This window comes from Cydia amplana, chromosome 26 (assembly GCF_948474715.1).
Source record: "Cydia amplana chromosome 26, ilCydAmpl1.1, whole genome shotgun sequence".
Lineage (NCBI taxonomy): Eukaryota > Metazoa > Arthropoda > Insecta > Lepidoptera > Tortricidae > Cydia > Cydia amplana.
The window spans coordinates 4848655-4861346 of record NC_086094.1 but is presented as its reverse complement, the minus strand read 5'-3'; the positions used below and the strand labels follow the sequence as shown (position 1 = coordinate 4861346).

Genomic DNA, 12692 nt, shown 5'->3' with positions numbered 1-12692 from the left:
TGAAAACTACGATGCCTAGAAATAAATAAATAAAATAAACAAATAAATTTTATTAATATTTTATTACAACAGTTCAATGGATGGTTTTATACATTACATTGTAATTTCTTTATTGAACATATTCAAACATGTTGTAATACCTATCCTAGATACTAAAATGACATTTCGTGCTGTCTGAATAGGGAGTATATATTATGCGAAACTCTGCGTAGGGGGCGCCACTCCCATAATCAGTCGCAATCTAAGGGTCTACCGCAAACGAGAGAGTCGAAATGTTGTTATCTAACCTCTCTATCACTCTTGCATATTCGAGCGATAAAGAGGCAGATAGCTGAGTTACGATTTCGCGTTTCCCGGTAGGCGCTTTGTAAACAAACCGCCTTGATGTATCAATGTCATATTTGATTGTCTGTGAAAACTTGTCAAAAAACAGTTTAAGGCAGAGTATGTATAAGTTACTCTATGGTTTACGAAAGGCACTAGTGCTGCACTCTGGCGGTAAAACATTGCAGTAATACTCCCTATTTTAGCACAAATGCAAGATTGGACAGCTGATTGACCAATCGAATCGTCATTTAAGTATGTTGGATATAAAAACAGGGTTTATTACATCTACCTTCTCGTCGCGCCAAAGAGAATTTAGTATAGAGGCGTATTCTCAAAGTAAATTTTGTAGTTTTAAATTTACTGCCATCTTTCGACATAGGATTAAAACTTTTAGAACGCCATTTGACTTTGATACTTGTTCTTTCACTGGTAGTCGTTCGTCGCGACATCTATTGTCAAGTAGCGGTACTGATACTTCTGCTACTCGATGCTAGATGTCAACTGCAAAAATAGGCGTTTTGGTACCAAAACTGATGTATGGAGTGAGCGCTCTATGCTCACTATATTTTTTCTATGCTCTTGCTAAGAGCGACAAAGTCATAACATATATTCTCTGTCTCTTACCAGAAAGTGTCTGATGTAAAGGTAAATGTAATATAACTCCTGAATAGTACAGTTCCCTGTAGCTGTGTGTGTGTTTGTGTACATGTCTGTATCTACTAGCGCTTCCAACATTATAGCTGGTGAGAAGAAACGCCGGAACAAACTCACCAGTTTGACTATCTTAACTAGGGTTGCCAGATCGAAAGGCGCTATTATCGGGAAAAAATATAAATTTTTCGGGATTTTGGGACTTAAGTCGGGAAAAATCACACCCCCACCGCACAGTCTCTCGCCACGCGCACCATAGACGCGCTCGACGCGGGTCGCTCGCTCGCTGGACGAGAGGTAGGAACTTAAAATTATTGTTTTATAACGTGAAGCTGTTTTTCGGGACAATTTTTACTTTGTCGGGAATCGGGAACACATGCTAAAAATCGGGAGAATCCCGCCAAATCCCGACCATCTGGCAACCCTAATCTTAACCTAAACTAACCCATAGAGAAATATAAGTAAACAAAGAGTGGTAACTCCATACATCAGCTTTCTTACCAAAACCATAGAGAAAAAAATACATAGAGTGCTCACCCCATACATCAGTTTAAGTACCAAAAAGACTATTAGCATCTAGCATCGAGTAGCGGAACTATCAGTACTGCTACTTGACAATAGATGTAGCACCGACCGGAAAGTCTTATGCTGTTGAGATAAGACTTTCCGGTCGGTGCTACATCTATTGCCAAGTAGCAGTACTTTCATTTTTTTTCATTTTCACCACTTTTCCTTTACTTATATTTCTCTATGGTTCGACGGAGCCGGAAAGTGGCAACATTGTTTAGCGCAGCGGGCCGAAAGTTGACGCTTTCCGGCCGGAGAATAGAAAAATGACTAACCTACCTAAAATAGTTTAAATCTAATATTAAATTATTTTCACAGAATGACAAAAAACTCAATGACAAGTTTTAATTAATACTTATGTTATGTCTAACTTAGACCATAGAGAAATATAGTAAGACAAGAGTGCTCACTCCATACATCAGTTTTGATACCAAAAAGACTATTAGCATCTAGCATTGAGTAGCGGAGCTATCAGTACTGCTACATCTATTGTCAAGTAGCAGTACTGATAGTTCCGCTACTCGATGCTAGATGTAGACACTGAAATTAATAGTCTAACTGATGTATGGAGTGAGCACTCTTGTCTTACTATATTTCTCTATGCTTAGACTTAGTCCTTAATTACTTTACAAAAGCTATTTGTTTATTTTTATTTATTTTTAGACTGGTATAAAAATTACATAAATCAACTTAAATGACGATAAACTTACTTATCTAAAACTAATACTAAAAAAACAAACGTACATCTAAGAAATTGAACCCCTCAGTATGGTGCCGAGGATGCTGACAGCTTTTCGTCGCTGAATTGCGATATTGCCTTTAACGTTACGCGAGAAAGCTGCCAGCTTCATTACCAAAAAAACATCGGGTTGCACTCAGGGAGTGCCGGCAGAAGTGAAAACTCAATGACTAGTGCAAAATGCACTATGTATAATTGAGGTTAACGCCATCTAGCGTTAGCGTTAATTACTTGAAACCCCTAAGCACATCACTGTTAGTACTCGAGTTATATTAATACCAGTTAGAGCGAAATTCACTACATGGTATTTAATATAATAATAATAATAATTTTCTTTATTCAGACAATATACAGTCCACATTTGTTACTCAGCTACTTATAACTAGGTTAATTGTACTTACATACTACACTAGAATGTTACATGTAATTAGTTTAAATGCCATCTAAATACTCTGGCCATCTAAATCTTACGGTCACGTGATCGTCTTACGCTGTCTCGAGTTTAACATTTTTTCCCCACCTCAAAAAGTGCACAGCGCCGCTAAAGAAGTTTTCACTTCAAAAAGTTGTTACTTACATGAAAACTAAACTATTTTTTTAAAATTATATTAATATTCAAGAGGTTACATCATCTATCGGGTCTCCGGATACTTTCTGCTTCCTTGCTGCTAAGAGCGAAAGAAAAATAAGATATACCTTTATCTGTCCCTCTCAACAGAAAGTGTCCAGCGACCATTGACATATATATCTCAGAACTAGCCTTACAGGCAATAAGAATGGAGCATGAATGGGGCCAGTACAGCGGTGTGAAAACGCTGCAACGCGATTGGTTGATGAGTTCGCATCACGCGCACGCGGCCGCGATTGGTCGTAACTAGTTGCGTTAGACTACACGATTGGCTCGAATTCGTGAGTGACACCGCTGAACTAGTTCCATTTTAAGTGCACGTAAGGCCAAGTCCTGAGATATATATGTCAATAACAGCGACCGGATAAATGTATTAACCTCTTAATAACTTAACATATGTATTTCCATAGTCTATTCCAAAATTAAAAAAGGAACGGAAGGTCAACGTGGTGAAGATCGGCATAAAAAAATTGGTTAGGAAAACTGTCGTAGGGTACGGGCACTTCCGATTTGCACGTCGCTCCGACGTGCGAGCGGGATGTCGCTATAATTCGCGCATAGCGTTGCCTCGCTCTAACTTCGGAGTGACGTGCGAATCGGACGCAGTGTGCCGTGCCCCATAAGACAAGAACTCTCGGATTCATATACGTACTTCGCTTGTTAGAAGCGACGAAAGAGCTTGTATACGGTCTTACCAGATAGACGGTCTTATCCACATTGACCTTACACAAAACCAATGGGACTCGGTCATTCGACCAATGATATAATTCCATAGATACAAAATTTATCTTATTGGCCGAATGGTGTGACTGACTTTTTTGTTAATATTCTTTGGAGATCTTTATGAAATAGACTAAGGTAAACGTACTGGTGCTCGACGCGGTCCCAGTAAATGTCATCTTGAAACTTAAGTCATTGTCAGTAGAGGTGACATCTATTGGGCATTAGCATGTCGAACACTAGTACGGTTACCTTATAGTGAGAAGAACCGGTTAAAAACTCAACGAGTTTTTATTATAACCCAATAATTGTACCTGCTATAATTACGTTAAAATTAGCCTTAAAAACAGTAAAATACTATTAAAAAAAACAGGCAACACACGCACCATAAAACTAGTAACATAGAAAACTTAAGATTTTACGAGGTAGGTATGTGACCATATCGAAAGAATACACACTATGAATAGGTAGGTATAGGTAGGTAGTGATCGTTAATTTTCCAGCAATTTTGGTGCCGTATAGTAAAAATAAAGGATTTTGTTAATTTTTTTTCTAGGGAGAGGATTGGTTAAGGTTAATATTACTGTTATTAATCCTAATTATCTATTCCACCTAGAGTAGGGCATACAGATGCTTTTAACCAACTATGCTGCTCCAAAATTGCTGGAAAATTAACGATCACTGCTAATAATAATGTATGTTTTTTTTTTGAAAAGCGAAAACTTTAGGTATTATACTCTAATGGTGTTATTCATAAACGCGCTCCAAGCCTCAATTAGCTATTGTTCGCGTGTCTTTATCTGTAATTAATTATGACATAAGAGAGAGATGATAGTACATTCCGATACAAGTGCGAAAAGTAGGAAGTTCGCAACGAGTGGCGTTAAATTACGACACAAGTTGCGAATTACCTATTCGCACGTGTATTGTACAACGTTTTACAGTTTTAAGCTTTGGATTCCTCCAGTGGCGTAGCTAGAGGATATGGCGCCCGGGGCAGGCACCAAATTTGGTTACTTTTTACTTATTAAAGTTTACTTTTGATTTAGACAAATAAGTGTTTATTTAGTCCATCGGTGGCTAACAAGCTTACGACTCACCTGATGGTAAGCGGTCACCGCATCCTATGGACGTCTACACTCCAGGGGCGGGTAATGTGCGTTGCCGACCATTTTAAAACTTATACACTTCTTTTTGGAGATCTCCTTAGACTTGAAGATTCAATATCGCTTCACAGACTACATACTTACTTTATGATCGCTTGTAAGTTTGGGATCGTAGACTATTCATAGCGCGCCTTTGGACTGATTTGAAGGGACCAAGGTGGCATCTAGGTGCTCCTGCCCAAAGGTGACAGCAGTACTCTTTATATGGGATCTGTCCATGGTCGTACGCAGCATTTTTTAAGGGGTGGGGCAGAAGTAGGGGAGGCTGGGGACGTTGTAACAGAGTACGGTTGAAACAGAGATTCTTAGCTTATGGTCAGAGACCAGGGTGGGACAACTGCCCCACCTTGCCCCACCGTGGATACGTCTATGGATCTGTCTGCCCCAGAGTAAAGTATCGCCTCCCTTTATTGAGCACACCGAGTTTTTTGGATACGAGCGCAGCCTACCCAGCAAGGCGGCTACGAAATTATTGGATCTCACTGATGGAGATGTCAACACCGAGGCTCCCAATACTCCCTGACATGGGATGGGTTGTGCCTTGAAAAATGAGGTTTTCTTAGCGGTAAACGCGCAAAATTGAGCTTTGGTGGGATTGAATTGGACTAAATTCTCCCGATCCCACACCGAAACTCTGGATACCTCAATACCTGACACAGGTTTTTCACGGCATTCTAGTATCACAGAACGAGACGTTGGCACGGCATGTGTTATACAGGTTGGTCCAAACCTTGCCGTCCAAAATTTTTTTTTAGATTCCTCATGCTGTGGGCTATCAGAATATGTATGTTAGCCGACTTTTCGTAGTTTTCGGAATTATGATTTTTATTGTTATTACTTTTAACTTTTGTTGAGAAATTCCGGGGTGCAGCAATTATTTATTAACTGATACTTAATAGTCATAATTTGTCAGAGTCGCCGGCCAAAGGAACTGAGGTGGAAAGCTTCCAAATTAGTAATTCATTACAAAAATCCTCTTTTGTTATTTCTACTATTATTTTATGGGGTCACTTCCCCATCGCTATTTCATGTTATCAGTGCAAATACCACGAACAATTATTAGAAGGCATAAAAGCAACGCAAAGCTTCACCCCGGAATTTCTTAACAAAAGTTCAAAGTTAAACTCGAAAACTACTAAAAATCGGCTAACATACATGGGGTATATTCTGATAACCAACGACGAGCTAGGATTCTAAAAAAAATTTTTTCACGTCAAGGTTTGGACCACCCTGTATACAGGGTGGCTAAAAAATAACTGCATTTCCGTTGCCAGGGAGGTTTTGGTCAGTATAATCACTGACCAATTTTTACTTTGAGACCAACCCCTAAGTCGCGAAAAAAAAATATGACTGTTTCCTACATTTTGGCTGGTCCATTTTCTATGGGAGGTATTTGGCCCATTTTGGCGCCCCCCCTTGGACGGCGCCCGGGGCACGTGCCCCCCCCAGCACCCCCCTAGTTACGCCACTGGATTCCTCCGAAAACGGTGCCGTAATATGACGGCCGCTATATAGCGTTGAATGACGTCACTAGAACGTTGTCTATGTAAACAAGATGGCGCGGTTTCCTAGACGGCGTTGATTGTCAACGTAGCGTAAAAAAGAAGAAGACGGCCGTCATTACGGTGTCGATAGTTTCGTGACCGTTTTATTAGATAGCGGTGACGCCATTTTGAATAAATGACACGAGATTTGAATAAATGATTCCGTACTACGATTATTTTCCTCTTCTGATGATATTTCATCCTCCAAGTAAATTATAGATGGTCAAGGAAATCTTGTCAGTAGAAAAAGGCCCGAAATTCAAATTTTCTATGGGACTATATCCCTTCGCGCCTACATTTTTCAAATTTGCCGCTTTGACCTTGGTGGCTGACGGTGTGTTATGATGCCGTGGTACTTTCCACATGTCGTCACCGTAAAGACGGCCGTTTTTTGCGGCCGCTATATGACGGCCGTCATATGACGGCACCGTTTTCGGAGGAATCCAAAGCTTTACCCTTTAAACTTTCGACATACGCTCGGAATGTGCTCATTTCCACATTCGTTCGGGAAAGTAGCATCATATGTACTGTAAAATAAATTGAGGCTTGTAACGTTTTATGAATAAGCGGGTGAGAAGGGACATATTTACTAAATACTTGTTACAAGTTGTTTTATTAGTACCTATACTAATTAATTGCTCGTGAATGCTTGTCCGAATGGCGATCTTTTACATGCTTTTTGAAAGCCTTTTCTATCATCTCATCAGGACAAAATGGACATGTGATCATTTTAGTATAGTCTTTCGGTTCTATTTTTACTATTTTGTGATTGCTACCTAAATGTTTTTCGAAAGGTGGAAAATAACTATATGGGACGGAACAATGAGTGCAGATGTATTTGTATTTGTAAGGTGCCTTTATAATTTTTCTCTCATGTTTGTCTTTATTCTCCTTTTTACCAGGAATCTCCACTCTGGGTAACTCATCTTTTTCATTGGCGTTTAGTGTTTTGGCACTTTTGTCAGACGCTTTTTCATCATTAACACTGTTATGCCGTTTTTCACCATTATTCTTATTCCTTATTATACTCTCTACACGATCTCTAAAGATTTTTAGTATGATAGGTGGTAATTTTTGGTTTTCAATATGATTATTGGTTGCAGTTTCTGTACTTGTAGCGTTACTCCCTGTCGTAGTCTGTTTCTTGCTTAAAATGTCTGTACTTGTACTTTTCGTTGCTTCACAAGTCCTAGTTATGTTGTTCTCGTTATCTTTGTTCTTATTTGACGCATTATCTTGAACATTGAGTCGTCCTGTATCTTTCTTAGCAGTAGTTTCAGAATCAATGCTTTTCCTTACTTCGTTATTGTCCTTTTTCTTATTTGCAGCGTGATTTATGTCTGGGCTGCATGGTTCTTTGTTGCTATTGCTACTGTCGGTAGTAGATGGTGTAATTGTTTTTTTACTGGTGGCAGTTTCATCACTAATATTTTTGCTTGCATTTGGTTGCCTTGTTTCGTGTTCTTCGTTGTTTTTGGTTGCAGTGTCTTTGTCTTTTGGGGTAGTTAACTGGTCACATGTATTCTTCCTTGCTTCACAATCCCTTTCTCTGTTCTTACAGTTGTTGTGGCAGTCATTTTGGTTTGCTCTGGTTTCAGATTCAGCACTGATAGTTTTTCTCCTCTTTGAGTGCCCTTCGTTGTCCTTGTCGTTGTTTTCTGACACATTACTGTTTCTATTTTGATTTTTACTGGGTGCAACTTCACCACTAGTACTTTTCCGTTTTTTGGAGGGTCTCTCGTGGTTCTTATCATTATCATCATTGTTTTTCGATGTAGACTTAGAATTGTGTGCACCTCGGCTTGTAATCGTTGCAGTTTTACTGCAAATACTTTTCCTTCTCTTTGAGTGCTGGTCTTGGTTTTTGTTGTGATCGTCGATGTTATCTGACGTATTGTTTGTGCCTGGAGTTGTTGTGGGTGCAATTTCAGCACTAAGGCTTTTCCGCTTTTTGGATTGTCTTTTATGGGCTTTGTCACTATCGTCCATGATTTTTGACACAACAGTTGCATTTATTTTATGTAGTTCTGGGATTGTGTCGTCACTAATGCTTTTCTTCTTTTTAGAGTGATTTTCTAGGTTTGAGTCATTATTATTTGATGAAGGATTTGAATTTATATTTTGTTGGCCAGAGTTCGAACTGGACGCGTTTTCGGCGCTACTGCTTTTTGTTTTGTTGGCGCACCGTTCTTGATTATTGTTATCCTGGATGTTAGTGGAACAGTTATTCGTATTCGTAGTTTTTTGTTTATTCATATCAATAGTTGGTCTCATTGAATAGTGATTTTCCTTGTTGTTGTCGTTGGCTAGAGGAGTATTTATAATTCTGTTACTATGAACTGTTGCGGTAGTATTTACAGTTTTTACCGTTTCTTTGGCTGGTTTTCCTTCAAGATTGTTTAAATTGTTATTGCCTTTACCATAGATATCATGTAAAACAATGTTCAAATTCTTACCTCCATCTGATTTGTTATCATTGGACTTTGAACTTTTACATTGTATAAGCGCCTCCAAAATTGATTCTTTTATCATGTGTCGTGGCAATTTCACTACAAAGTTAGTTTGGTTTTGGCTGTCTGGTGTATTTTTATTATCATGCATCTTTTGGTTCTTTATTTCAACCTGTTTAGAACTTGATGGCGCATCAGCTGTTAGTACACCCTGTTGTTCTTTAACATTATAATCCTTCTTTTTGTTAGTGCTATCGCTTTCATGATTGAGAAGTGCCGGTTTAGAATGCGTTTGGCGCTCGTTAATTAAATCTGTTGTTGTGTCAGGTTTCTGATCGTTACTTTCCGTATCTTCAGCGATTTGTTTCCTAGAAGTATTTAGATTAGCGCCTGATGCCTCTAGCTTGATGTATTTTATTAAAACTTCAATGTATTTTATTTTGAATGTAAGACAAAGTTGACAATTATATGCACTATTAATAAGGCACTTTACATATTTTTTTCCATTATAATAAAGTTGGTGGGGTGAATAAATAGTAACATTATGGCATTCATGACACTCATACTTCACATCGGCCGTTGCATCCTCACAGTCGCTTAAAATGATAAGGGCATGAATGGCATTATGAAGCTTTTGGGCATATACTTCCTGATTGTTTTCGCTTAGCCGTTCTTGCACAAGTCTAAAGAAATTTATCTGAAATTTGAAAAATATCAACTCATCTATGGCCGGCCTTGATTCCTCATTATTTATATTTTCAATTTCTTGTAACTCGGCAACTTCGTTTATATCTTGGTGGTTTTCTATTTTTGTTTCTAATTTAGGCAGTATATTGTATTCGCTAGTATCCGCACTGTTAATTTGTGTCGTTTTGCCGATAGGGCATTTGGTATTGAATTCTTCCTGTTGAACCGAAGAACCATCAGATGATGGTATTTTAACCTGTGCTATATATTCTCCATGAGGGCCAGGTATTACTTCGATACGGTATATATTATCAGTTACTGTTTGAGTATTATAGTCAGCACGTTTATTTTTGTTATCCTGCTCTATCGCAGACCACCGTGCTAATTTTTGTCGTGCAGTTTGAAATCTGTCATCGTCTTTACTATCAGGCACATCCTTGGTTTGGTCATCATCCTCCTCAATACCTTTTGTGGAGCCATCGTCTACAGCTGTATGTGTGGTTTTAATTTTGTTTGCATCTTCTGTTCTTGTTTGTTCCATATTTTCCCCTATTTTAGCTTCCTCTTTGCTATGCACCTTGTTTAAGATGTCTAAGAGGGTTTCTGTTTTGAACGAAATGTTCTGAGTAGTGATAATTTTCTCCACAATTGAAACTGTTACTGTGTTTTCTATTATTTGGTTGATATTGAATTCTCGGTTAGTATGTACTTCAGAATTAGATATGTCAGTTCTCATTATAATATCATTGCTCTCTATATTATGTGATGTTGATTCCGTTGTGACAGAAGTCGTAGACACAAGTTCATAAGCATTAGTAGAATTTTGTGTGGAATTAGTAGGAGCTTCATCAATATCCGCATGTAACAAAGCCATTGCAGTCTCAATGTCTATGTTGTCACTTGCTTGTTCTAGAAAGGATTCACCCTGCACATTTTTTGTAACCGTCTTCGTTGTTGTTTGTAATTCATTGTTTTCCATGCTCACGTCTTGCTGATCCATGATCAGCGGAATCGTAGCCCCGTCGCTTTTTATATCTATCCATGGTAGCTCTGTGTTTATTTGCGAGTGATTGATACCATTGCTGGATGTATCCTGTTGAGTAGAGGCTTCAATTAAATGAGTTGGAGTTCCATTGTTATTAATATTCATAGTCATAGGTTTTGATTGTCCTTCTACGTTGGAAGGATCTTGTATTAGGTTGATTGCATTCATATTATACGCTGTCGTTGTTACATTAGTTTGTGTCGTGTAAATTCTTTCATTAACTGTATGGTTATAAGTTTCTATACTTAACGGAGCTGGCATTATTTTCGGAGTCATGTCCGTATTTGATTTCTGGGTAACGTCCGTTGTTAACTCAATTTGTGGTATCTCAATATTGTTATCTTGAGTTTTTACATTTGATACTTTTGCTGTTTTAGCCTTTGGGGTTGGTTTTCGAGGCGCAGTGTTTTCAATTCCGAAAGCCGCCCAGTTCGGTAAAGGATATGATTGAGTAGGGGTGCAGCAGGGCAGGGTAGAGGTAGAGGCACCGTTGTTAACTGGTACATTACAGATCGGGCTTGCTGCTAAATTAGCGTTAACGTTCTTTGTTTTTTTTACGGATTTAGCTCTTTGTTTCGGAGGGGCTCTTGGCTTCTTGTTTACAGGTACAGGTGGGCACAGTATATCCCTAGTTGCATTCTGTAAATATTCCTCGGACCTCAATGCAGCTAAATAGGCCGCCTTGCTGATCTGGTCACTATTATACCCAGGATTTTGTGGCATAGAACCGTTTCTGTTATAGTTCTGCCTATAGCCATTACAAGTGCCTGTTTGAGAATTTTGCATCGGAACTGCAGGTTGAACGTTAAGGTACGACGGCGCTGGGTTTGTGACACATGGCTTGCCTAGCATAGCACAGGAGTAGCATGGAGATGGACTAGCATTATGAGGCTGAGGATCCAAAGGATTCATTGTTTGATGTTGAAGAGTTAATGGCGACATGTTGATTGGGTCTCCTCCCCTGCTCGTAGTGGGTTGAATAATCATTTGGGAAGTCATTGATTGATGGTGAGAAGTCATAGAAAGATTCATTCGATGTTGATGCATTGAAGACAGGTGTGGTTTAGAATTTAAAGAATTCATTGCTTGATGTTGAGGGTTAGCTAGAGCTCCTCTACTGGTCACTTGATTCATTGTTTGATGCCGCGGACTTAACGAGGAATGCCATTCTAGATCAGGATTCAAAGATGTTACTGCCTGGCTAGTGACATGAGGGTTGAAAGTTGGATTTATCGATTGCTGCTGCGGAGTTAATGAAGGATTCATATACTCATATCCAGGATTCGAAGCCACTGCACATCTGTCAGGCACCGGGTTTAACGGGGAATGTGACTTTACTCTCAATCTTCTGCAAGGACATGTCAACGCACAAGTTTTGATAGTTCCTTGATAATTCATCGTTGTTTGTCCATAGCATTCCATGCGCCTATCGTGTTTGTAGACATTTATTTGCGCTTCTTGGTTCGCTGGAGCTGAACCATTCTGGACTGGATAACCATTTATTGTTATTGGTATGTTGGCTGGTCTCTGGTCAGTTGTTTGTCCGTAGGTCACGGTTCCTCCTGCAGAATTTCCTGGGTGAGGGACGATCACACTCGTCTGATTTGGTAGGTTCGGTGAGGGCATCTGGTTTCCATACATTTGATGGCCATTTTGGGCATACACATTCGTGTTTGGTTGGTTTCTTGGATCAATTTGGACGTACACATTCGTATTTGGTGGAGTTATATGGTAATTTTGGACATATACATTCATATTAGGTTGAGTGGTAGGAATATTTTGGACGTACTCATTCATATGAGTAGTTCTAGGATCATTTTGGGCTTGGGGTGTCATGAAAGTTTCGGTTTGGGGATGCACTCTTGGTAAAGGTGCATAAGGATTAGTCGGTGGTCGGCTTGGTGCGTCTAATAAATGCTTGAGATTCTGATTGCCAGCTGCTAAACCATTTGGGGTACCCGTATGCTGATTAGGAGGCATTGTATTGTCTGTAGTCAGATGATGGTACAAAGCAGAATTTAACATTTCAATTGTACCAAAAGGTTTTCTAGAGAAGTCTCTGCAAGCAATTATAGCGGTTGCTTGTTTTGATGTTCGCTTTTTCGAAACATCTGGAAAATATGGAATGTTTTTTAAAATCTCCACATTCCTCATAAGGGGTAAGTAGT

General features: G+C 39.1%; 1 protein-coding gene across 1 annotated transcript; it reads right to left on the bottom strand.

Annotated features, from left to right (window-relative positions):
* Nucleotides 1–1196: 1196 nt before the first annotated feature.
* On the bottom strand, nt 1197–11466 carry LOC134660058 (putative uncharacterized protein DDB_G0286901). Its single transcript, XM_063515758.1, has 3 exons — nt 9799–11466; nt 7242–8547; nt 1197–1264 (listed from the first exon to the last, which is right to left on the bottom strand). Exons 1-3 carry the CDS (start codon nt 11464–11466, stop codon nt 1197–1199), a joined length of 3042 nt encoding a protein of 1013 aa, XP_063371828.1.
* Nucleotides 11467–12692: the final 1226 nt, after the last annotated feature.